At 46.4% G+C, this 27,983-nt stretch overlaps 1 protein-coding gene across 1 annotated transcript in view; it reads left to right on the top strand.

The window, feature by feature from the left end:
* The first annotated feature begins 10,832 nt into the window (after window positions 1-10,832).
* The window catches only part of LIPI (lipase I), a 213,368-nt gene continuing 196,217 nt past the window's right edge, over window positions 10,833-27,983 (top strand). Inside the window, exon 1 of the mRNA XM_086934060.1 lies at window positions 10,833-11,295. Within this exon, the coding sequence (XP_086790186.1) occupies window positions 11,241-11,295 (55 nt within the window). The 5' untranslated portion in view covers window positions 10,833-11,240. The remainder of the gene's footprint in view (window positions 11,296-27,983) is intronic.

Raw genomic sequence — 27,983 nt, forward strand, 5'->3', positions numbered from 1 at the left:
GTAGTATCCTCCTGTGCCTTCAACAATGATCTGACCATGGATGGTCTACGAAAATTAATTACTATGCAGTCCCCCTCTATAGTTTTAGGCGAAGCACCCACCCACCCTACTCTTCATAACATGATGATATTATTCATGTTTGACACCTTAAACCTCCTATATTTAGATAACCAGTCTACACTTTTGTTGTGCAGTTGGTCCCAGGTTTCCTCCTGTTCTTCCTTAAGGGATGGTACCCCTGCCAACACCAAGAAATAGGGACATGCAGCTGGTGGCAATCCTAAGACCTCCATATTAGGCTCAGGGAGATTTCTACTCAGGGTATCAGGCGCATTAATTCTCAAACTGCCTGTGTTTAAGTTCACACCAATTCAGCTGATGACAGGCTCAGAAAAAGTATCTGAGGGCAAGTTTGGAACATACCCAGTCCCATTTGCTGTGCCATTAATAGTAGGGGGGGATATACTGACGCAACATTAGGCTTAGGTAGAAGACACTCCCTGACTTTACTACATGTACTGCATGAGCTTCCGGTTATGGGTGCAATAGGCAGAGATGGGTGTGGATCGATAAGTTAGTGCTATGTGAAGCAGCAGATAACAAAGACTAACCCTCCCCCATGATAGCAACCGTCTGAGTTCTCACTTGTTGTTGGCTCAGCTTATTCGTAAGAGTGTCCAGGTGATCTAGGTGATTTCATAAACAGGTAAAGTTCATGCCTATCAGATCCTTGGTCTGTGCGGAGACAGTATCTACGATGATATTAAAAAAGGTATCCCCAGGGCCACTATATTCAAAGATGGGAAAATACAGCCTCAGTCTGAGTGCTGATAGAACAATTTGGCTTCCCATTTGATACAACCACTAGACCTCTAGTGTACCAATGTTCAATGAGGGTTGTATCCACGAGGACAAATAGATACGAGATGAGCTGGAACAGGTGGGTTTTGTCCTTTTTGAGCAGATTGGCTTCCAAGGCTTCCTTTTGCGCTTAGCTGTTGGGACTGTGGTTCTTGTTGGAGTACCCGTATATAACTGCAGCTCAGCTGTGTAATCTCCCTTAGGGCTCCCACCAGGAAGAGCTATATTGTTGAGACTGTATCCCAGGTGTAAAGGAGCAAAGAGTGTGCGGCAGACACATGGCTAGTTACAGGTACATGGATAGAGACAACTGGAACCCCTCAAGCTAAAGGACCGCTCACTAGAGCCTAACTTCCCATGGACAAATGTCACTCAGTTCGTTCTATTTCGTTAGACACAATACTAACAACCCTTCCTAACATACTATCAATACTGGTGGTGGCGGGCACGCAGGCAGTGTCCCGGTACGTTTCCCCAGGGTGGATGGTTGAGACACACTCTTTTTCAACATAGATGAGCAGCCCGTATTGTATGTGTCCTCCATGTGCCTTTTAAATGTAACTTCCCTTTTTAAGTTGCATTTAGGGCTCAGACCCTGTGTTGCTTCCTATCAGGGAGAGGTAACACGTTTTCCATTGACATGACTCTGCTGTTCCCGCTCCTGGGAGTCATTCACACTTCTTTCCAGGAGGGCAGAAGGCTGCTTTGTGGCCATCATTTGTGAATGGGCACTGGAAAATGGAACAATAGCTCAAAAGTTACATTAAATTTCACTTAAGCATCAAGTCAGATTGAATTTGACAATTATTTTGATGCCTTGAAGTACCAACTTTAGGAGTCCAATGCAGAAGTAATCACAAATGAGTTGTCAGCGTGTAATCCTGTACTCGCCAGTAGGCTACTAGCGTTTCCGCAGTAGAAATGACAATTAGGGTATTTTATTGTTAGGACATATGAAAATAGATGTCTAGATTTTTAGTATGCAGCACCTTGTCTTAGAACTCGATAGGCCTGCTGTAGTGGTGACATGTATATACATATTAAAAAGGGATGTTTGGGTTTGCCATTAGTTTCAAAGTCAAAGTTGAGTTAGCAGTTTAAAACTGCTCTGTCAGTCTGCAGTGGCAGGTTGAGAGACATGTTTTCACATTGTGACATCCAGGGTGGTCAAGGCTGATTAACATATGGCCATGTCTGAACTGGGGTGGTGTGGAGTGCAAATAACCGATGGATTTAGGCACAGATCTCTGTGGGTGAATGTGTGACATTGTTCTGCATTCTGTCCATCAATTGTTGTTTTTGCATTTGTCACCCCAAGTGACATGGGTATGCTCAGATATGAGTCCCATGCTCTCCACACCACTGGAGTCAAGCTATCCTGGCTGAAGACGGCTGATAGCCAGAAACCGGTCCTAGGATGCTTGATTCCGGTCCAGGAAAGACATGGCTTGGCAGTTCAGGCTGGACTGCTCCCATGAGGCACAGGGTCAAGGCTGATTTGCATATGGCCATGTCTGAACTGGGGTGGTGTGGAATGCAAAAAAACGATGGTGTAGGCCCAGATCTCGTGAATGTATGACATTCTTCTGCATTCTGTCCATCAATTGTTGTTTTTGCATTTGTCACCCCGAATGGGATGGGTATGCACAGACGTGAGTCCCATGCTCTCCACACCACTGGAGTCAAGCTAGCCTGGCCGAAGACGGCTGTTTGCCTGAAACCAGTCCTAGGATGCTTGATTCCGGTCCAGGTAAGACATGGCTTGGCAGTTCGGGCTGGACTGTTCCCATGAGTCACAGGGTCAAGGCTGATTTGCCTATGGCCATGTCTGAACTGGGGGGGGTGTGGAGTGCAAAAAAACGATGGATTTAGGCCCAGATCTCTGTACTGGGGTGAATGTATGACATTGTTCTGCATTCTGTCCATCAATTGTTGTTTTTGCATTTGTCCCCCCGAGTGGGATGGGTATGCTCAGACGTGAGTCCCATGCTCTCCACACCACTGGAGTCACACTATCCTGGCTGAAGACAGCTGATAGCCAGAAACCGGTCCTCGAATGCTTTATTCCGGTCCAGGAAAGACATGGCTTGGCAGTTGGGGCTGGACTGTTCCCATGAGGCACAGGGTCAAGGCTGATTTGCATATGGCCATGTCTGAACTGGGGTGGTGTGGAGTGCAAAAAAACGATGGAGTTAGGCCCAGATCTCTGTACTGGGGTGAATGTATGATATTGTTCTGCATTCTGTCCATCAATTGTTGTTTTTGCATTTGTCACCTGAGTGAAATGGGTCTGCTCAGAAGTGAGTCCCATGCTCTCCACACCACTGGAGTCAAACTATCCTGGCTGAAGACAGCTGATAGCCAGAAACCGGTCCTCGAATGCTTGATTCCGGTCCAGGAAAGACATGGCTTGGCAGTTCGGGCTGGACTGTTCCCATGAGGCACAGGGTTAAGGCTGATTTGCATATGGCCATGTCTGAACTGGGGTGGTGTGGAGTGCAAAAAAACGATGGATTTAGGCCCAGATCTCTGTACTGGGGTGAATGTATGACATTGTTCTGCATTCTATCCATCAATTGTTGTTTTTGCATTGGTCTAGGGCAGGGCATTCTGCCTCATGGAAGTGCAAAAACTCCCATGCTGCTGCTACCTGAGAATCCAGTTAATCAAACTAAGGTGGTGAAAGAAGTTAAACAGAACGGGTTATAGTTCTTTTAGAATCTCTTCATCTTAGAACTGACACATTTTCAATATTATATTCAAGAAAGCCTTGGTTGCTGCATTTTTATTTTATGTAGCCAACAACCATTGACAAAGCCAATAGTTCTGGCTTGTTGTAGGCTTAACGTTACTTGTTCTAGGTGTAAAGTTGCTGTATTATATATCTGGATGCAATGACAGAAGCAACAAAAATACCAGTCTGGTGGCACATTATGCTAAGCACAGATTTTTAACTTAGGTGTTTTAAGCAAAGCCCTTAATTACATCGAACACCCCCTTTGGAGAGACCCCCCAGTTTTTTCATCCCACTTAAAGCTCTGGAAACGAACACCATGTCACAGTCGCCTCACGTCCGGGCACTGTGCATCATGCATCAAAATTTCACTTTTTTAGATTGCCTATGTGCAGGGATAAAGTGAACCCTACCCCACCCCTCCCTTTGCTTTAGGAACTACAGCGAGGGTAGAGTTATTGATGGGTCTCTTCTGTCTGCAACTCTGCAGACAAAGGCTCAGCTCATAATTAATGTGAAAAGGTGAGTGAGTAAGTAAGGGATGGTTGGATTGATGGCTGGATGGATGAGTGAAATGATGGATGGATGAGTGAAAGGGTGGATGATGGGTGAGTGAATGGGTGAATGGATTAGTGAAATGATGGATGGATTGATGAATTGATAAGTGAAAGGGTGAATGGATGGATGAGTGAAAGGGTGGATGTACGGCTGGATGAGTGAGTGAAAGGGTGGGTAGATGGATAAAAGGATGGATAGATGAGTGAAGGAGTGAAAGGGTGGATGGATGAGAGAAAGGATGGATAGATGGATGAGTGAAAGGATGGCTGAGTGATAGGTTCAATGGATGGATTCATGAGTGGATGAGTAGATGGATGGGTGGATGGAATGATGGACGGCTAAGTGAAAGAGGGATGAAGAGAGAAAGGGGAGATGAGTGGATGGCTGGCTGAAGGGGTGAATGGGTGGAAGGATGAGTTACTGGGTGGATGAAAGAGTAAGTGAAAGGATGGCTGGATATGTAAATGGCTGGATGGATGAGTGAATGGATGGATGGGTGGAAGAGTGGATGAATGAGTGTACAGATGGATAGAGTGAAGGGTGGATGGATGGATAATGGGTGGATGAGTAAAAGGGTGGATGGAGCGATGGATAGATGAGTGAAGGAGCGAAAGGGTGGATGGATGAGAGAAAGGATGGATGGATGAGTGATAGGTTCAATGGATGGATTCATGAGTTAATGAGTAGATGGATGGGTGGGTGTATGGAATGATGGACAGCTAAGTGAAAGTGGTATGAAGAGAGAAATGGAGGGTGAGTGGATGGCTGACTGAACGAGTCAATGGGTGGAAGGATGAGTGACTGGGTGGATGAAGGAGTAAGTGAAAGGATGGCTGGATAGGTAAATGGCTGGATGGATGAGTGGATGGATGGATGAGTGAATTGATGGATGGGTGGAAGAGTGGATGGATGAGTGTACAGATGGATACGGTGAAAGGGTGGATGGATAATGGGTGGATGAGTAAAAGGGTGGATGGAGGGATGGATGAGTGAAATGATGGATGAAAGGATACGTGATGGATAGGTTTGTAAATGGTTGAATATGGACATGGATGTGCACACACATGGAAGGACAGAATGAATGGTGAAAGACTGAATAATGGATGAAAGTATGATTACACATTGTAAGCCCCATTATCTCAAGCAACATTTTCTATACATTGACTTTCACGTTTATATGAGTCATTGTCTCTATATAATATGTGTGTGATGTGCACACGCCCACTTTTGAGGCCACGCTCATTCACTACCACCTACAAATGTGCTTCTCACGTAAGCGCAGCGGACGAGCGCAGCAGGCGGGCCGTCAGTACGCCTAAGGCAAGCCTGTCTGCACCCATCCGCGATCGTACGCGGTCCAGGGCCATACCCTATGCCCCTCGGGAGGACCACATACGGTGGAGCAAGCAGGAACTACTAACCTTCCGCTGCAACATTGCTGAGTCTTGTAAGCATAACTTGCGAGTGGAGGATAACATAGGCTGCGAATATTGTCACTTCTTCTATGATCCTGGTAGGAATATGGCCACTAGGGACTACATCATGCTCTGCTGACTGCTTAATATACGCTCGCTGCGGAAACACAAGTTAGCCTTATAAGATCTTCTCACTGAGAAACAGTGGGATCTTGTGTTTCTAACTGAGACATGGCTAGATGAAGGATCTACACCTGACGCCCTAGAGGCACTTCCAGAGGGATATATAATACATAGACAGGATAGACCCACAGGCAGAGGAGGGGGTATTGCAATCGTAGACCAGGAAAGTCTACGATGCCAACTAGACTATTCTCCCATCCTGGACAGTGAGGCAGGGAGTTTCACTATTAAAGTGAATAACGGCTGCATGCTGAAGGGCATGTTAATCTATAGACCCCCAGGCCCTATAGCCAGGTTTGAGGAGAGTCTGGTTGAGGGCATTATGGAGACCGCGCTATGTAAAGAAAAATTTCTGGTACTTGGAGACCTTAATTTACATCTTAACAACCCCTTAGACAATGTTAGCAAGAATTTCTGTCAGGCATTAGGAGACCTCCAATTGAATCAAATTGTAAGTGGTCCCACTCATCAGTTAGGACACCTGCTCGATCCTATATTCGTTAATTGGGGGGAAGTAGAAGCCATGACCCCTATCCCTATCCCCTGGTCGGATCATCACCTAGTACCTTTCTCTATACGAATTCCTGGAGGAAGATCTCCGCAGCCAACAGCATTGTACCACCTCAGGCGGAGATGGGCCACCTTCTCCCAGTCTAAATTTTGCGAGGCGCTGACTAAAGGGGGGGAGCCCTGGGGGGGATGATGCAGACACGGCTAACACCAATCTATGTAAGCGCATCAACGAGGCACTAGATTGTACAGCTTCTCTTTCAAAAGCCAAATCAGGTGGCCATGTTCAAAAAACTGCCCCATCGTTCAATGATGAACTACGAGTCATGAAAGCCGCACTGAAGAGAGTCGAAAGGCAATGGCGTAGGGCTCTTTCCAAAGAAACTAGAGACGCCTACTTGATTGAGAGGCGACTTTACCATGGGCTAATTAGGAAGTCCAAAGCAGCATATTACACGACCAGAATTAGCGAAGCTGGTAACTCTATGAAGGAGCTTTTTTCGCTCTACAAAACTCTCTCGAGTGGAAAACCAGCCACTGCCCCAGATGACTGCTCGCCTGAATCCTGCGATAGGATCGCAGATTTCTTTGCTGAAAAGATATCTAAAATGTATTTGGCATTTCCGATTCAACCCATTAATGGGACAGAATTTGTGGAAAGCCCTAGGGAATGGGGGATAGACATAGATTGACCAACTTTGTCACCCCGCCTCCAGAAGATCTCCTAAAAATCTGTAGATCTGTGAAGTCGGGATCTCCACGGGACCCTACCACACCAAAATGTCTAGCAGATAGCCTAGTGGTATTGGAACCTTACATTAGACATCTATTAGACGTGTCCTTCAGCACCAAGACCGTGCCTAAAGACTGGAAAAAGGTGGTGGTCCTACCCCTTAGGAAGAAACTTAATATCAGTTTTGATAAACTAGAGAACCTCCGGCCAATTTCCCTTCTACCCTACCTGGCCAAAGTGGCTGAAAAAACGATCAATCTGCAATTGATGGATTTCGTGGAAAAGGCTGCCTTACTACACGATACCCAATTTGGCTTCCGTCCCCGCTATTCAACGGAATCTGCGCTCCTGATGGCGGTGGAGACCCTACGTCAGGGGGTGGATGAGGGTCATACTATGGCCCTCATCCTATTGGATCTGAGTGCAGCATTCGACACTGTAGCTCATACCACCTTGCTACAGTGTCTGAACAGTGGAGGAATATCTGGAGCTGCACTCCAATGGATCCAATCCTTCCTGACTGGGAGAAGCTTCCAGGTCCGCCAGGGTGATCACTATTCCAGGGACATAGGATTGGGCCAGGGTGTTCCCCAGGGATCGTCCCTGAGCCCCACCCTTTTTAATCTTTATGTCTCCCCAGTGGCTCCGATTGCCGTGGGCCATGGGCTGCAAATTGTGTCCTACGCCGATGACATGCAGCTGGTTATCTCCCTTTCACGTGCGCCCGGCCTTGCCATGGACAGTTTCAGGGCTTGCATGCAAGATCTTGCAACCTGGATGTCCACTAATTGCCTTAAATTAAATGGCAACAAGACCGAGGTGCTCGTGGTGGGGAGGAACCCATCTGTCTGGTCGTCGGCGTGGTGGCCCCCATGCTTAGGTGAGGTTCCAACACCTCGTCAGGAAGTCAGAACCCTTGGGGTCTGGCTTGAGGCTGACCTGTCTTTTGAACCCCAGATAGACCGGGTGGCGGGTGTTTGTTTTAGCGTTTTAAAAAGCCTACGGAAGGTCCTAGTCCTCCTTCCTACGTCCGCCCGTAGAACGCTGGTGCATGCCCTCGTCACATTGAGTCTAGACTACGGCAACCTACTGTATCTGGGAGCAACCTGTAAGGCAATAAACCGCCTTCAGGTGTTACAGAATGCGGCAGCCCGCCTCATTTTAAAATTCCCCAAAAGATCGGACTCCAAAGCTGCCCTTCAGACCCTCCACTGGTTGCCAGTAAGGAGCAGAGTTGAATTCAAAGCCCTCTGTACTTGTTATCGCATCCTTGCTGGGAAGGCGCCAGCACCACTCCAGAACCTAGTCACCAGGTATGTACCATCACGCGCTTTGCGCTCCTCACATGGAGGCCTATTAAAGGTCCCTAGGGTGGGAAGGGCCCGCATGGGAGGAAGATCCTTTCGCTACTTGGTGGCGAAGAGCTGGAATGCTCTACCTCTTAACCTCCGCCTAGATCCATCTGAATCTAGCTTCCGGAAGAAACTAAAAACATGTCTATTTTCAAGATAACCGGGCCCACTCCTTACCTCTGTTTCTGAGTTTTTCAGTTTCAGCGCGGGGACGCGCTTCTGAGCGTAACCAAGCGCTTTATAATCTTCCCTTATTATTATTATTTTATGTAATGCACTCCGACACCCTGCCGTACATACGTCAAATGAGTAGCACTATACAGGAAATTAAATACACATGAGAGAAGGTCTGTGTGAAGATGAGGGGCACCATTGAAGTGTGGTAGCATGGCCCAACTGGCCAGATCGGGCATCTTCCTGCCAGCTGGAAAGGTGGGGTGGGGGCAGTTTTGTTACCACAAAAAGACCTGCACTTTTGCTTAAAGATGCGCGCATACTGGAAAACCATGACGTGCACAATTGTCTCAACCGAATACAAACTTATTTTCACTTGTACTTAAGTGGTTGTCTATTCACTTACTTATATACTATGGTGCAACCTCCTCTGATGTGTCCTGAATGTTGACCTTTTGTCCTGAATTTGCACCCGTGCCAGCTGGGTACCCTAGTCTGGATAGCTGCCTAAAAGGACATTTGAAAGAACCACCACCAACCCTGGTCCCGCTGCATATAGATTTTTCTTTCAAAGCACTCCCAGGCTGTGTTTAAAATAAAGCGCCACTCTTGAAAATATAACGCAATTTCATACCACATGTAATAAAAATATAGTAGAAACAACATGCCCCCCTCCCCCACCGATAGTCAGTGCTACTATGCATCTTTCTAAACCACCCACAACAATGCAGAGAAATTACCACTCCGAGAGGCTCGGCTTCACCTGAATGAGCTGCCTCCTCACATCCGCTGCCGCCAGACGCTCCTGTCCCTCCCAGGTCACACGTCACATGTGTGCTCGCGCCGAGCCCTGCGTGCCTGGCAAAGGACTGATACCAAGCGTGTCAGTGACGTCACAGCCGGCGAGAGAGGCGCGTGAGTCAAGCCTTCCTCTTCCCTTCGCTGAGTTTCTGCGCACCTGCCTTCGGAACTTCAGAAAGTGGCTGAATTCCAAAAGCAGGCGTCTTAGTTTCATGACAAATCATAAGCAAGCTTGATGTAGGCAAGGTTCTGACAGAGCAAACGTTTAAAAATGCATTCCGCACGAGATTTTATTGGGCGCCTGCATGCTCTGTGGCAGCAAACGAACAATGAAGCGAGCCAAGATAGTGCTATTTTAATACCACTAACATGTCCATACAGTGCCACGCAACTGCAGCTGCTAATAAAGTCCACTTACGCACCTCTAAGCTACATTCCCTCTGATCATGCCACATATGAAGATGAAGTAAATTATCCAAAGTGAAGAATCAGAGTTTGAGGGCAGAGTGTTTTGTTTAGGTAATGAAAGCTCTTACCATCAAAGCTCACCCCTCAGTCGTTTACCGCTCACCATCTCTAAATACGCGTGCACTAATAATAAAAGATAACGAGGTGTGTATAGCATTTTTCAGCGCCAATGAGTGACAAGTAGGCGCCTCCAAGCACTCTAAAACACTACACCCAGTGTTTGCCTTTGAACAAAGAAGCCCTGGGCCTGGACCAAACCAAATCGGGCGACCGCCCCCGCCGGATCCTGCAGGTGCCCAGCGCCAGCAGTTCAAAAAGCAGGTGCTGAAACGGGTCCCTATCGGGCTCTCCATTTTTGCCCTCAACCTCGGGGTGAAAAAAATATTAACAGCAGCACTTTACTGCCGTTGATGTAACTTCAAAGAGAATCGTTATAGATCTTTCACTGCCTTATCGTTTCAGAACTTTGTTCCATGATATATTATGTGCAACAAAGTCATAGTTGTTGCTTAGTAATTTTATGCAACTAACAACCACTGACAAAGCCAATCATCCTGGCTTCCTGTGGGAGTAATGATACTTGTTGTATTATATCTCGGGATGCAATGACAGATCCAGCACAATACTAGTCGGGTGGCGCTCTATGCTAAGCACAGATTTTTAGTTTACATGTCTTAAGCCACGCTCTTAATTACACTGGTCTCATCCCTTAGAAAGACTCATCAGTTGTTTTGTGATCCCACATAAAGCCCTTCCGCCGTGTCGAAAGAGGCAGACCCTGTACCACTCTGAAGGTCGGCGCCCTGGGCGTGGGCACAGCTCTCCCACGCTGAAGGTCGGCGCTGCCAATACCCCTTATTCATAAGCCATTCAACTTGACAAATAAGTGATGTTTGCAGTCGATGTTCTACGCACAGACATGCCATAATTCTCCACCACACCCCCAGCCCCTCCCGCCCCACCCCTCAACAGTCCAAGATTCAAACCTGCTCCGGGAAACATCTGCACTTGACCATAAACTGGACACACCCCTGAGAGCAAACGTCTGAAGCGGGGCCTGCCTGTCACTGAGCGGCAGAACCCAGTCCATTATGCCAACCACAATATTTATCCTAACCCATCCCCATGGCAAAAATAGTAAGCATCTAAAAGTCACTGCATCTGGAGCTTGTTTCTTTTGCTGGTGCCACAGTCCACAAGTATCATCGAAAGTCGTCCTGACTGAGCCGGCAGGGAGGAGCCGAGCTGAGGTGAAGGTACCATTCTTTGAATAGCTCAGAACACTTCCTGGTCCGTGTTCTCGCTACACTCCCAGCAATTGTCAACTCACTGCTACTGAGGCAGGACGGAGGGGATCCGGACACCTACAGAGGCCTTGGACAGCCCCCTCCGACTGAGTAAAGCCCGGGTGTCTCTGCTGCTGTTCGGAGCTTGCGTCGCCCCCCTTCCTCATGCTGCTGGGGCTGTGGTTCCTGCTTTGCGGCTGGGCGTGCGCTGCCAGGGCTGGTAAGTGAGCTTCAAGTTCATCAGAAGTGCCGGAACCAGAGCACAGGAGAGGGCGACTGCTTCTCCCACTCAGTCTCCGTGTGTACGGGTGAGAAGGCCGGGGAGAGCACTCATCCCAAGGGTCTGTACTCCCACCCGCTCTCCCATCCCGTTGTAGTACTTGCCGCTTTGTACCTCTAGACCCCAGTACAGTAGCTACTGTGGCGGTGTGGTATGTGCCCCAGTGCGCGGACTCCCTCCCCTTCTGATAAAATACAGCAATAAGCACGATTCAGTGGACCACTCTGGGTCCCGGTGCACTGCACCTGCTGCACCAACGGACGCCACTCCGCCAACACCTTCACCACTGCTGATGTAGGAATTTTCGGCGACTTTAGGGCATCACACAGAAAAGCTCTACACATACAAAGAAGCAAACTAACACGACTCAATTCGCGGACCTATAACCAGTAGTTCGTCCGAGGGTGAGAAGCTCAAACATAGACTTGTTATGTAGTTGCATCAGGAAAGGATGAATTTGACTGCTTAGCGTAACATGCAAAGTATTCTGTTTTGTGTACACTCGTAAAGCGTCTCTCCGTCGTTTAGTGTCTTCAGATAAATGTTTTGAATGACATGTTTCAGGAAATGTTCTTAATCAAGGAGTTCTGCCAGGCACATTCCGCTCGCACGTCAACACCCCGCAGGCAGGATTGCAGGTAAAACAGCGCTGGCAAGGGGCCCAGGTAGAGAGGCTTGAACTCAGGGAAATCAGGACTCACGAGGGGGTTCCGGCTTTGGGTCACTGGGTACTTTTGCGTTGGTAGTTTTAAACCAAAGCGAAAGTAACAAAGTAAGGCACACTCTACCGAGTACTGCAAGACGCTAGCAGACTTTACGCCGCAGTCTAAACAGGTACAAACTCTGTAGAAATGTAACACAGACAGTGCGGTGTACATTGTTTTTACACTGTCAGCATAAGTGCTGTCTATACATCGAAACGGTAAGTAAAGCAAAGTTCAGCTGCTCCTGTGCTTTGGGAGAGGTTGGAATGTCAGTGCATTTCACATGCACTGACACATGGAAGGATGCAGAAAAAATGCATTCCAAAGCCAAGGCACCCAGGTCAGACGAAGGCTTGAAACGGACAGCCTGAGGACACAATGTCATATATGAAAATAGTCAGCTTTGGGTTCAGACAGTCCCCACCCATAGCTGCATCTTCCTGGTGCAAGACAGGGACAACCCACATGATACAGAAGAAAATATGCTCTCCCCAGCGCATGCGTGTACTATGACAGCCACGCATCTGCAACTCAGTGTAAAACTACCAATAAACCCAGCTTCTCTTTAAAAGAGGGATGGGTCTCACCTGCAGTTTGTATCACTGGGGGTCCCAGGGACCTCCATGCCCCAACTAAGGGCTGTCAATGGGATGTACCGACTGTGTATCACTTCATAATTGGTGTACAATCATTCCACCTGCCAACGGATTATTTGCAGTGCATCATGGGCCCAAGAGTTAAAGTGTTCTGTTATTTGCATGAAGCCGCACCTTTATGCAAATGAAGTAAAGCCCTTTGAGATTGTGCCCTCCCTTTTTCTGCTGTATAAGAATCAGCAGCCCCTTCTATAACACCAAAGCACCCTGGGGTGGTGCAGGAAGCAGTTGCAAATGACCTCTGTCCTCCTGGGCAGTTTGTGACAATCGACTTGTTAGCATAGAAAATAGAAGCTGTCAACACATTTTCAGTACTCTAAGATCCTGGACAAGTGTACAGATAAAAGACATTTGGGACACAAGTAAAGCAACGTCCTGCAGTGCTTTCATGAGTGACTGCAGCTAGCAGTGGCGTGTCGAACCCCCCCTTTAGCAGCTTAAGCGGGGTGTCACTTGGCCCCCTGGGCTTGTAAACTCACTGCCTCTAAAATAGTCGTTATTTATGGGCCTCATTTGTCTATATGTTTGTCGGATAACGGTTAATGTAGCACCCTTAAGAAATTTTATGTCAGAGGGCTGTGTCCTTGGGCTGATAGGCACAGGGAAGAAGCAAACAATTATAAAAATAGGGAACCACTGACAGAGGCAAATGTAAAAGTAAAGAAGAAAGATGAATAGATACAAATGTGAAAAAGAAAGGGAAGAAGGGTAAATGAAAGGAAGAAAACATGAAATGGAAGAACTAAGGAAAGGGGACTGTTCGGATGAATGGTTGAGGAATCAAGGGTGAATGAATTGATTGCAGGGTGAAAGAAGGCTGTACAAAATGAAAGGCTGAAAAGACGAATAAAGGAAAGGTGAAATCATGAACTAAAGAGTGAAAGGATTGACAGGTGAATCCGAGTAAATGGAAGAATGAACAGGTGTGAGAAATGATGAGGAGGGAAGAGACAAAGGATTTTGTGGGGTACAGAGATGGATAAAGGGATGTACTGATAGGTGCAATAATGAATGTATCCTTGAAACAGTAAAAGGATAGAGGGATTTATTAAAGTCTAGTTGGATGTGTGGGCGGAAGAAAAAGTGAAAGGAAGATGAATGGATAGATGGAAAGGTCAGAGGATAAACAGACAAGATGGCTGAAAGGAGGCAGAAAGTGTGAATGGAACTCTTCTAAGGAGTATCGAGTTCGCTGACTCTGACGTTGTCTCAGAACTGGTTATGTTACATAGAGAGTTATGCATCCACTGCAGAATTCTGTGCAATAACGAAGTCAAAAGTTAGAAATCTGGTAGCTGCATTAAGTATCTCACCTTCCCAAGCGCTACAAATTAAGTAGAAGTGAGTGGGGTTAAAGTAGCAACTGATGTCAGCGCTTCCCTTTAAGTTGAGCTCTAGGTAGATACCGTAGAGCGTTTTCTATTTCTCCCCCCTAATGCTGGAGTCGCAGGATGCTGGAACCTGTTCAACTGCACATTTATCCAAAGGGATCACTTTCCATTTCTGGAGCATGATGGTAAAAACAAACGGAACAGTGGCGCTTCGTGATATATTGTGATAAAAAAAAGAGCGCCGACCTTCAATCTATCTGCCTCTACCGTGCATCAGAAGCAGTGGGACGGCTCTGCCACCAGGCTTCTGTCGAAGTGAACCAACAGCTGGCCGGCCTGGGGGCTCGAGGGCTGGAACCAGACTACTGCCCGCCATCCCAGCACTTGACAATTACCTGTAAGGAAACATAATGGCACATGCAGGTTTGTGTCGGAGTCCACCTCAACGCAGCCCAACGTCGCCCAGGTCGCGGCCCGCGCTACTGGCTACTTTGAACGGCGGCCTTTGAATCACGATAGTACTCGCACGTACGGTGGTGCGGTGCAGCCATGCGGGTATGCTGGGGCATGGCAAAAGCAGGGCATGCGGGCGCATTGCAGGCAATCTGGAAAAAAATCAGCGCACGCTTCCTGCTGCCGCGCACAGCCCCAACCCCTGCAGAAGACCAGGCGTCTTGCCAAACTCAGTGTCCCCGCCTACTAATCCACGCCGCTGGGACGCCATTGCCTGATTGAGAGGAAGAGCGTAAGTAGTTAACTCTTGAAGAAGAACAATATGAACTTTAAAGTAACTTGAAGTGACGTCTTGAAGACAGAATCGGAGGAGTCACGAAGTAGAATTTAAACAACAAGTACTTAGTCTCTCATCAACAACACAAGCAGTACGCAACTATAAATCAGTTTGACTGAACGTGCACTAAATGCGTGATAATTAAGTGCCTAGCCCCGGCCCTGATAATTAAGAGCCGGTGCTAAGCACCGGCAAGCACCGGCACAAATTAAGCGCTCTTATAGCCCTGAAGAGCGTGGGTGTGAGGGGGTTAGGTGGTGGCAGACTATTTTTTATGGGCAATTCCATTGGGGAGAATAAAACTAAAGCATTGTGGTAGTTTGATATATTGTCCGTGGCCGGGTGATCCCATTAAAGACTAGTGGCGGCTGGTAGAATTTCAATATGGTGAGGCGTACGATCAAAAAACACAATTTAGCCATGCAAGTGAATAAAGCGAGCGAGCTTGAAGTTTATCAGGAAGGTACGGGTGGCGGTTCCCCTCCCAAGAACACTTATTTGTGCAATTTCCTGCACTATTTCTGTGATAATGGACCAAACATGCAGTGCTTATACACATTTGTAAAGGAAAATTGCCCTGCTGCACTCACCCTGTGATCGTAGTCCTGCGTTGCCTGAGAATGTCTGCGCCCCAGTTCCTGAACTACCCGTGTACCCCCAGTGCAACCATTCCCAAGCCACCCTGTACCCCTGCCATACCTAAAACCTCCTTGAACCCCAGTCCTACCATGAAGCATCCAGTGTGATGTTCTCTAGCAGTGAAGAGAGCAAACATATCTCAAGGGGACTTGTTTCTGTAGAAGTGATATGCTTCTTAATATGGGACCTACTGATAGGTATACTGGCAGCTTGTTTCCAGGGTCCCAGTCCAGTATTACTTTGCATTCTGGGAGTTCTGCTTTCCTATTATATTCAGTTACAAAAGTTTGAATATGAAGAATAAAAAAAAACGACCAAGCTATCCACGCAGGCACAAAATGCCTGAAGCACTGTCCGTTTCACCTCACAGAAACTGACACCCCGAGTTGGTGAGATAGCTTGGAGGCGATAACATTCACTGGAAAGCTAAGTGCTATCTTAACATCTATGGTTTTAGGAGTGCACAAAGGGACATTTCACCTGAAAAATGACTTTTGTATTTTGTGAAAGCTGGAAAGTGTGTCAAACTTTGCTAGAGATAACGTTTTTGTTAACCTTTTTTCAACAGCAGAAGCTGTTTTGCTAGAACTTCCGCATCGAAAACTTAGCATTACAGTATTATTCTTTAACTTCAAACTTTGCAGTCATTGTTACGGTTGCAAGTGATGCCACATGTTTCATCATATTCGCAGTTAGTTCAGTGGCTCATTGTCCATGTTGCACGGATCTATTTAGCCTGCAAGTCAAAGGGTGAAAATCTGGCCTACTAGGCACATCATTTTTCAACCTGCGAGTGAAAGGTTGAAATGCTGGCCCAGTGTGTATGTTGCATAAATCTATTTAACCAGCAAGTCAGTTGTAGTAATGTTTGGCTAATGTGCATGTTCCACAGATCTGTTTCGCTCATGTGAAAAGTGTTAAAAATGTTGACCAAACTGAATAAAATGCCATGGAAAGAAGTTTGCGTTATCTTATCCAAAGCTCATTCTGCACCCTCTTAATCCCCAGTTCCCCACACCCAAGGGACATTAATGGGGGCTCAAACTGGATAACAGCATGCCTGGGTGGGTGTCATTATAAAGCTGAGCCCCCCACTGGGCTCTACCATAGCTTAACAGTGTCAACCCCTCCACCCCCACAGACATATGCCATCTGCAAACCTGCACTGCAAATGTTCAGAATCACTTAATTAGAAAAGGGGTCTCCTCGTCACACAGACTGGTAACCTAAGCCCATTTGGCTCTGCCCAAAAACACAAAAACCTCATCAGACTTTGACATCAAAACAAGAGCGAAGAAAACACATTGTGAACGATCATGGAGGAAGAGAAAGTCACAGACAAAGTGAGAAAACGGGTATGAAACAGAACGTGCACTACTGAATTTGAGGGGCTGGGAGTGTCTGGGTATGGGTTATGCTCAGTCTAGATATTCTAAATAACAATATGTGTGCCAGGACTGATAGTTTTTTGAAAACTGAAACTTATTAATGACCCCTATGAATGAAACATAAACATCTGCCTAATCATATGCATCATTTAATGATATAGCTTGCATTTTTCTTTTTTGTAAATTTTTGAAAGAAATATTCTCTGTGCGAAAACACCTTATATAACAAATTCTATATACAAATACGTACACAATATACAAAACATTTACAATTGAACAAATTACACTTACACCACATCCATACCTCTTACAAACTTCACAAACATACTACACAATGGTCCCTAGGTGCACCGTAATGTAAGCAAAAAATACACTTCAATAATGAAACTGATTATGCTACAGCGTTTATAGTGATTTTTCAATTTATAACTGTAAATCAACTAAAGGAACAATGATGACTCCTTAGTTCGTGTGACCTGGGACCAGGTCGACGCGTTTCGAACCCTCAAACTGGTGGGGTTCTCATCAGGACCAGAACGACTCTACAAAAACAAAAACCAATTTGTGGAAAACTGCTTAAAAACTTCATTTAAAGTGCCTGACCGATTAACGGCTCCCCTACCTTAAGTCTTCTCAACAACCGAGATCGTATGTGGTGGAGCTGTCTTGGAATCTGAAATTTACATAAACCCAAATTCAAACCTTCTGTACTCCGAATGACAGACAAATAATCACATTTAAACACCAATTAGTAACGCTCAGATGCAGAACATTGAACTATATGGCCAAAGGCACTTACCCCTATTGTGATGAATCAGGAGTTTTTTGTGAAAAAGGGGAGCCTCCTAGCTGCCTGTTGGAATGAAACTAAAATCAGCCTTGCTTTTTGGGAACAATTACACAAACAAATAGAACAGAACGCCTTGGTGTAGCAGTTCACTTACCAAGTGACGTCCTAGTTCCGCCACGGGCTAGTTATGTGTCCTCGCTGTATCAGTCCGTGATTCTCCTTGTTTTTCCAAACTGCCTGTGGAATTTTAACCAAGCCTGAGTTAAACTGGACTACGAGGATGTCGAACACAGCGCTGTGTTCGACATCCTCGTAGTCCAGTTTAACTCAGGCTTGGAGAATCACGGACTGATATGTTTCATTCATAGGGGTCATTAATAAGTTTCAGTTTTCAAAAAACTATCAGTCCTGGCACACATATTGTTATTTAGAGTATTTTTGACTTAGCCTGACTGATTCCGAGTCAAGGCCCATTCCTGTTTTCCAGTCTAGATATTCAGCACCATGACCTTCTGCAGCATGGGTTGCAGGTTATGAGCAAATGCTTGGGCCCTGAACCTACTTTACAAATTAGGCACTGGGACAACTCAAGGTTTCACTAACCTATCATGAATTTCAGCCAAGACCTGATGATTGGGTCTCCCAAGCCAGATTGTAATGTCTTTGAGACAAGAGTGTTCGTTTTTTAAATGAACCGGGGGAGGTACGGTATGTGTCTGGGGAGAGTTGGGGAGCAGCAGCTCCGGAAAGGTAGCACAGGGTCTGCTGAGGGGAGCAATAACACAAGAAGAATTGGGTTTGACAAGGGGGAGGCCAGGACTTGTGAGGCACTCTGACGCATGGGCACCTGCTGTGAGGTGGGACTCTGGAGTACAAAGCAGGGCCTGCTGAGTGAAGCAGAGAGGACAGGACCATCATGCCGCTCTAGCCATCCATTGAGAAAGAGGACTAAAAGTAGCATGCTGAAAGAAGTAAACAAGGGGACCCTACTCACTGGGAGCCTGGGTATGAAGGCTATTTAAGAAAACAATGGCGCCTGTGGAATGGTAAGGAATATTTCTAATGGAATCCACACAATGGCTATGCAAAGGGTTGAAGGGATGTCAGAAAGAAAGCTAACTATACACATGCAAGGTTTGGTCAATAAGTAAAATTATTTATCTAGAAATCACATAAATAACATATTACATACATGAGTGTTTAGGTAGACACATATGTTTGTACAAAGGCTAAATGTTATACAATCGTGTCTGGTGTCCCAGTGAAAATACAATTGAACCTAAGCTAAAAGGTGAAATTAAAAGTGACAAATAAGTAAGATTTCAATTATAGAACATATTCAGCGACCATGGAGATTATAAACATGTGAGCCGCAACACTTTAAACAATAAAAAAATGCTGCTTGATGTGACGTGACAAACCACAGATGTATCCAGCATGTACATTAATCACCATAGTTATCTTACCATTATTATTTTTCCTTGAGATTTGCTCGGCACACAAAGATCTCGGCAGTAGGTGCCTTAACCCCATAATATATTTTAAAATGTGGCCTTTGCAACTAGTTAAACCAGAACAGATTTTACTGTCACCTTTCTCCTTGTTGCTAATTTATTTTGGGACAGAGTTGTTTAAAAAAAAATAAAAGTTGATTCTTAGACAGCTTTCCATGACCCCACCCCTTGTGACCCCATCAACATTTGTTGCCCATAGACATAGGTAAGCCAACAAATTCAAAGGGAGACCGAGTCAGTGTCGAGCAAGCGTCTAGTCCGGCTGTATGAGCCTGTGCATGAGCTGAGCCCTTGAAAGGTTTGATAAGTAAATCATGCAACAAACAGCATTTTAGAATATGTTATGGTGACTTCAAAAGTGAATGAATTTTATTTAGGATGCTGAAGCGTTTTACCTTAGTACATCAGATTATATCACTGAATTGATTGAAAAAGTGATGTTTTTAAAACATGAACTTTTAAATAGTCCTGTCCACCCCAGCCAAAATGGCATTAGTAATCTAGGAAGCAAGTCAGTTGTCACACATACTCTAAAAATGACCCAGATTCTTACTATAAATGGAGCAACATTGTAGACTAACAAATCACACACAAGTAGTTTTTGAACAGCACACATCCTGAACTCACCTATCTGAAGGTGCTCTCATAAGTGGTGATAAAGAAAACAAAGGCTCAGTGAAATTAAATACTTGCCTAGGATCCCATAATTGGTGAGCATGGCAACCGTGATGGATCATTGGTTTTCTTGTTCCACATTGTGCAGTTCATGCCCTAGAAAGGCTTTGTTTTCAACTCTTGGTGCACAAGGTTAGAGCATGGTGTCAGGCAGAAGACACATGCAAGCTTGGCCCATGTTGGGCTCAGGGCCCAAGAAGATCTCAAGTGAGCCCGAACCAGCCACCTGGCTCGAGACTGGCTTGAGCTTTCAGTGGGAAGCCCACCTCTATTTGCATGCCAATTAAAAAGCCAGAATGTGGTATTTTTTGTTCCTGCATCCCTACACCTTCTTTATTCACCCTGACCCTTGCCTTCCAATGGAGCTGGAGCACACACTGCACATGGACAGAAAGAGGAGGAAAGAAGCCAGATGGAAATGGTGTGCGAAGAGGAGTCAGCTCATCCCATCTCTTGATAAGTACTAGTACCCCACACAGAATTCACCCCATCCCACTGCAAAAGAAATACAGTGTCTTATTTTTGGACAACATGTTGCTCCTGTTACCTGTATCTGCAGCTGGATCTGAATGGGTCCTGCTGGCTTCTGCAAGAGTGAGTCCTTGATCCCCATGAGGTGCCTCTAAAGCCCCTGGACACTTGGCTGGCACCAGAGTGCACTCCTCTGACTCAAAAAGGAGAACTCCTAAAGTTTTGTGCTCTTTGAGACTGGGCCTATTCACACCAAGATCTTGCTGCCCATGCCAATTGCCAACATGAAGCTCCAGTGAACGCAACTCTTCCCGCTACTGCGACGACAGGCAATGTGAGATCTCAACTTTGTGCTACAGTGTCGACAGTGCGTGTTGACCACCAATGTGAATCTACAGCAAAATTTGTCCACTGCCCCCAACAGACCTTTACTGTACAGCAGTGACAGTCAGCAATGCCCAGCCTGCTCTTTGTGCTACAGCGTCGACCATCTGTGTTGCTCTCCCTGCTCCTCGGGACCTCCACCACAAATGGAAATCTTTGAGCTGGACTTTAGAAGGTCACTAACTTTTTCAGCTGGACAAACTGATCCCTGTATCTGTCCCTGCTCCTTCCTGGTCTGCCTGAACTTGTGTGACTCTCACCTGGTCTCGCAAGACCAGATATCCACAAGTGGTGTTTTGTGCTTTTAGGTGCTATACTTACCTCAAATGTTTAAAGTTGCTTATCTCTGATTCTACTGATTGGATGTTTATTGTCTTGGTGTAATTGTATTTATTACATTTTATTCTATTTTTCTAAATTGGTGTAAGATGCTCCTTGTGTATCTTTTTACTTTATTACTGTTTTTGTGTTGCATAAATACTTTATACATTGCCTCTAAGTTAAGCTTGATTGCTTTTGCGGCAAGCTACCAGAGGGTTATGCACAGGCTGATTTAGCGAGTTTTGCAGTTCCCCCTTACAAGGATCATGGCTGTGGCTTGAGAAGAGCTCACACCCCTCTCAACCAACAACTCAATTTCTGACAGTCTCCAATGTCCCTTTTCTTAGAATCAGGGTATCTCCCTCTTTTTTACATACATTAATATATGTGCAGAATATCCAGTTGTAACTGAATCTTTCTTAGGGAATATAATTTGCCGTGCTCAGAATAGCAAATGCAGTGTGCAACTTGCATTTTGTTTGATGGTCAAAGTACAAAAATTGCCAGTGTATATAATTGTGGTATGATTGGTAGGTGAATACATTTTACAGTTCTGATATTCACATTTGCAGAGTCTAGCATTTGTTTTGCAATGTATGAAATGTGATTTGCTCATAGTACTAAGTTGTGTATGCCTAGCTTGAACAACTTACTGACTTGTCTACTGTAGTTATTCAGACACCAAGCCTCATCCCCATTTGGGCTGTTAATTTCTGCCGACATGGAAATCAAGTCACAGACAAGTACTATTCTGCGTTCATTTGTTAAATCGTCTATTGCTCTCAAATGTACTCATATAAGACCTGCTAAGCATATGTGTTCGGTCTTGATGATCTGATATCACTTCTTGTGATGTCACCCCCTGTGACGTTGTGATGTCACTTCCTGTGATGCCACACGCAATGTCATGCACCTTGTTGCCACTTGCATACTGCTACTTGGTTAGTCCACCCACTTCTTTTTTTAGGACTTGTACCCTGTGTAGGTTTGGTGGCTGGGTGATCCCATTAAAGAGAACAGAAGTGAAGTGTTTGGTGGTTTGATATAGGTGTGGTGGTTGCGTGACCTATTGAAGAGAATGGAGGAGAAACATGTTTAGTAGTTTGATGTAGGTTTGGTGGGGGCATGAACCCATTGAAGAGAATGGAGGAGTAGCATGTTTAGCAGTGTGATGTAGGTTTTGTGGTGGTGTGATCCCAATTAAGAGATTGAAGCATTCGTAGTTTGATGCAGGTTTGTTGATGGTGTGATCCCATTGAAGAGAATTGAGGTAAAGTGTGTTTAGTACTTTGATGTAGGTTTCGTGGTGGCATGAACCCATTAAAGAGAATGGAAGTGGAGTGTGTCTGATGTAGGTTTAGCACTTGGGTCATCCAACTGAAGAGAACTGCAACAAAGAGTTTTCGATAGTTTGATGCTGGTTTGGTGTAGGGAGAAACTATTGAATTGAATGGAAATAACACATTTTTGGGAGTCTAGTAAAGGCTTTCTGAAAATTTGTATCCATTGAAGGCTTTGGAGGAGTTTGATTTGATGTCTTAGTGCAGTGCACCCCATGTCCTGCAGCGGGCAGTGAAGTATTTCAATGAGCTCTATAACATGATAAATGAAGGTGGGCAGTGGGAGAGTAATAGGATATTGGTTTGTTCACCGGAGGCAAGAATGGAGGAAAGGATGAAAAGGAGAAAACTTTGAGGGTTCTCTTTATGTTCGAGAAGTTGAGTGATGAGGAGCTCTGTCTTCCAGCTCCGCTTGAGCTATTGCCATCTCATCCACTCTTTAGTGATTTTTTTCCATGATGGCGGTTTTGGAGATGTAGGTGTAGAGTCAGCACCCTAGCAATGATTCGTGGCTCTAGTATAACCTTTACAAAGAAAATGTTTAATTAAACAGGTCTGTACCTTTTCTAAAACTGGTAAATGATACCAAACATCTTTCATTTTAAGTTACATCATTCTGAAGCTCAATTTGTATTTAAGGAGTATCACCTTTCCTGAGTAGGGTCACATCAGAGACTTACGTGAAGGACCTATTTATAGGCAGCCTGGGTTGGTATTAGGAGTAACTGCCAGGCGGTGACGTGGGGAGGGGCAGGGTGGGGGGTAGTAAACTATGGATTACGGAGGTATACAGGTAAGTAAACATATAAATAAATAAAACTAATTTTGTTGCATGCACTGCATCCCCAAATGCGATGCAGTGCGTGCAATGAAATTCATAGACAGATGGCCTCTGTTTTCTATGATCCAGGGTTACCTACACAGCAAAGCGTTGTTCCAAACTTGTAAATTCTTCAGTTCAACAGAGCAGTGGGAAGAAGGTGCTGCCAGAGCAAAAGTCAAATTGATTAACATAGTAGCATAGTGCAGTGTAAGAGACTAAAGGACACAATGCAAGACTCAGAGCTCTCAATGCCATTTCATACAGGAAGGCAGTCATGCAGACTGTCTACAGCAAATTGGTCTCTGAGACTCCTCAGCTTTAAATCATGATGATACGGGGCAAGAAATAGCCCTTTGTCACTGCTTAACTTCGATCCTTCCATTCCAACCTTGGACTCAAGCAACTGGTGAGCACCCCCACCCACCTCGCCGGACACACACTCGACGCCATCTTCTCATCCAGCAAAGACATTGACTTCAGCCACACCACAGAACTCCACTGGACGGACCACAGATGCATCCACTTCACCTTCAGAAGAACGACGATCCACCACCACCAGCAACAGGTTGCTCGAAGAAGCTGGACCAAGATCACAGCCGACCAGCTCGCCGCTTCCCTGAGCCAGCACCCTCCGGCCAGCTCAGCGAACCCCAGCCAGGCCGCCGACAACCTCACGAAGTGGATCAGCAAATGCGCAGACGAACTCGCCCCTCTGAGGACCCCGCCCAGCAGACCCGGCAGTAAGAAAGCCCCATGGTTCACCGACGAACTCAAGAGCTCCAAGAAGAACTGCCGAGCCCTCGAGAAAGTCTGGAGAAAGGAACCCACACCGGACAACAGGACCACCCTCAAGCTCGCCACCCGGAAACACCACCAACTGATCCGCACCGCCAAGAAAACGGCTTTCAAGAACCGACTGGACAACAATGCACACAACTGCAAGGAACTCTTCAACATCGTGAAGGAGCTCTCCAACCCCAACGCCGGAAACAACGACATCACCCCATCGCAAGACCTCTGCAACTCCCTCGCCTCCTACTTCCACAACAAGATCGCGGACATACACAACAGCTTCAGCACCCTTCCGACCCACGCCACGACCACAGCAACGCCGCCCACCACCACCCTCCGAGGCTGGACCCCGATCAGCACCGAAGACACCGTCCGCGTGATGAACTCCGTCCACTCCGGATCTCCGACTGACCCCTGCCCTCACCACGTCTTCAACAAGGCCGACACTGTCATCGCACCCCACCTGCGGGACATTATCAACACCTCATTCGACACCGCCACCTTCCCCGAGAGCTGGAAGCACGCCGAACTCAGCGCTCTACTCAAGAAACCTACGGCAGACCCCACCGAACTCAAGAATTACCGCCCCATCTCTCTACTCCCATTTCCAGCCAAAGTCATCGAGAAAACCGTCAACAAACAGCTGGCCGCCTTCCTCGAGACGAATGGATCCCTCGACCCATCGCAGTCCGGATTCCGTGCCAACCACAGCACCGAGACCGCCCTCATCGCCGCCACCGACGACATTCGAGCCCTGATGGACAACGGAGAAACAGCGGCCCTCATCCTCCTAGACCTCTCCGCGGCTTTCGACACGGTCTGCCACCGCACCCTAGTACAGCGCCTCGGCAACGTCGGAATCCAGGAGAAGGCACTGGAATGGATCGCCTCCTTCCTCGACGGAAGAACACAGAGGGTCCGCCTACCACCGTACAAGTCAGAGGCCACCGAAGTCATCTGCGGCGTCCCTCAAGGATCCTCGCTGAGCCCTACACTCTTCAACGTCTACATGAGCCCCCTCGCGGCCATCGCACGCCAACACAACCTCAACATAATCTCCTACGCCGACGACACCCAGCTGATCCTCTCCCTGACCAACGACCCCGCCGCCGCCAGAGCCAACCTGCACGAAGGGATGAAAGAGGTAGCCGAGTGGATGATGACGAGCCGCCTGAAACTGAACTCAGACAAGACGGAGGTCCTCATCCTGGGCTCCTCGCCCTCCGCCTGGGCGACTCCTGGTGGCCCCCCGCCCTGGGCACCGCACCCATGCCGACGAACCACGCACGCAACCTGGGCTTCATCCTGGACTCCTCCCTCTCCATGACCAGGCAAGTCAACGCCGTCTCCTCGTCGTGCTTCAACATCCTGCGCATGCTTCGGAAGATCTTCTGGTGGATCCCCACGGAGACCAGGAAGACCGTCACCCAGGCCCTCGTCACCAGCCGACTGGACTACGGCAACGCACTCTACGCCGGAACCACCGCCAAGCTCCAGAAGAGACTCCAGCGGATCCAGAACGCCTCAGCCAGACTCATCCTCGACATCCCACGGAACAGCCACATCTCCGCACACCTGAGAGACCTGCACTGGCTCCCCGTCAACAAAAGAATCACCTTCCGGCTCCTCACCCACGCACACAAAGCCCTACACGATCAAGGCCCGAGCTACCTCAACAACCGAATCAACTTCTACGCTCCCAAACGCCACCTCCGTTCTGCCAGCCACGCCCTCGCCGCCGTCCCACGCATCCGCAGAGCCACCACAGGAGGAAGGTCCTTCTCCTACCTGGCCGCCAAGACCTGGAACTCCCTCCCTGCCGACCTGCGCCTGACCCAAGACCACCTCTCCTTCAGGAAGAAGCTCAAGACCTGGCTGTTCGAGCAGTAACGGCACCCCCCCCCCCCCCTTAGCGCCTTGAGACCCTACGGGTAGGTAGTGCGCTCTATAAATGTCTTTGATTGATTGATTGATCCTTATATATTTAGAGATTGTCTATGATTGTGTTTTGTGCGGTAATGATCAATTGATGAAATTAGCAGTAATTTTCTCAGAACGTCTGAATCAAGTTTGTTTGTTGGTCGAGAATTGTTTTATATTGTCAAGTAGAGTGAACATATAACACACTTTTGCCCTGTTTGCGATTGCGTATTCTTTCCGAGTGCACATAGGATAATGCTACAGGTTTCTGTGTGCTGTTACATCCCACAGGACACTTATTTTTGAATTTTTAGCTCACAAGGAAGCTAATAAAATGGGGCTCTGGATCCCACTAAAATGTCCTGAAAATGTGTGTTTAGAGTGTGATCCAAATACACCACACAAAAAGCATTTTGTGCAGTTCTGACGTGCTTACCTGTAAGACATGTTAAGCTGTGACCTGCCCATCTTTCTTTTTTGGCAGTATGTTCATTGATGGTGAGGTTAGCATCCAAGCTGATTCCAAGTGACTTGGCAGTTGGTGAAATCTGGGCTTTGAAGCAGTTGAATTTCATGTCATTGAGGCAGGTGTGCATTGTATCTTGTATTTTGTTCCTGGCAAATAACAGGAATTTTGACTTGGTTGGGTTGAGCTTCAGGTAAGTACTGCATATCCGGGTCTGGATAATGTGCAAGGAGTGCTTGAGGCATTGGATATCTGAGGCGACTTTCAAGTAGAGTTGTGTATCATCAGCATATTAGTGAACCTCCATGCTGTGAGAAGACTGCCAACTGGCTGCTTTTATAGGATGAAAATGACAGAAGACAATATGGAGCCCTGGTGGACGCCAGAAGTGATCGGGACATTTTGTGGTCTGGAAGTGCCCATGCTCCCTGTTTAGTTCGTTTCTAGTATCTTCTTACCCTGAAATAATGTTTCAGGTTTCAATTGTAAGAAGAAGGATGTTTGAAACCTTTTCAGTGAGTTTGGAAAGTCCCCTTTTGGGAAGCAGGCCCTTGCCTGTTTGTGATATGGGCTAGATGGAGAGCAAAGTTCATGTGGAAGACCAATGCTTATTGTCATCTTCTCCTTTGTGTTAGGCATTGTATGAATAGTAGATCAGTCAATGTTGATATTATTTTCTAATATGCCGCTAGGGCAAGTGATGGTAGTACTTCAGGAAGGCTGTCAGCCTCCCTGAGGTCGACTCACTCTTCTGCATATTTATGCTGATGTTAGGAGGATTTGGAGAATTTCAGGTCTGTGAGTGAGCTGCAGTAGCACTTTAGTGAGTTCGTTAGCACAGGCTGCAAGTTGAAGTATACCTAGAGCATTTGTCTAGCGATTGGCCAGGTCTTTGTGCAACTGTGGTCGTCAAACAGATGACACAACCAAATGTGTATCTTGTTGGGAGTCAAAGATTTAGCTATTGCTGGGAATGGTTTCAATGGTGCGTCTATACACATGTCATGGTCTCAAAGAACAAGATTGCAATGTACACATACTAAAGTACCCCACTTCATTTGCAAAAGGTATCTAACTGCTGCATGTTGCCATATTTTGTACCTCCACAGAAAGGCCCATTAATTTCAGCTTTGACACCTATTAGACTATAATGAGGAGCAGCGAGAGAAATGAGACAATTGAGACCATGATTGGATCATAGCTATGAGCTAGAATTTATGAACAAAAAGGACCTGATACACAAAAGTAAACTTACATAAAAAATAATATATAGATATAGATATAAAAAGTAAACTTACACTTCTGTGTAAGTTTACATTTGTTTTGGAATTTACAAAACAGAATTTAAAAAATAAGAAAATAAGTAGGGCAGAGATTCCGCAGTCAAGGCAGAGAACTCAGCACATAAAAACATATGCATGTTTTATCTTTTTATGTGCGGAGTTCCACACCCCGACTGCAGAGTGTCTGCACTTTTAAACTTAGTAATAAAAATACAGTTTTGTGAATTCCAAAACAAACGAAACTTACACAAAAGTGTAAGTTTACCTTTGTGAATCAGGCCCTGTATGCTCATAAAATAGGGAGGCCATGTTTTCTCAAAGGTAGGACCAGGAAGATGGCT

The sequence above is a fragment of the Lissotriton vulgaris genome, chromosome 8, assembly GCF_964263255.1.
Source record: "Lissotriton vulgaris chromosome 8, aLisVul1.2, whole genome shotgun sequence".
In the NCBI taxonomy this organism is placed as follows: domain Eukaryota; kingdom Metazoa; phylum Chordata; class Amphibia; order Caudata; family Salamandridae; genus Lissotriton; species Lissotriton vulgaris.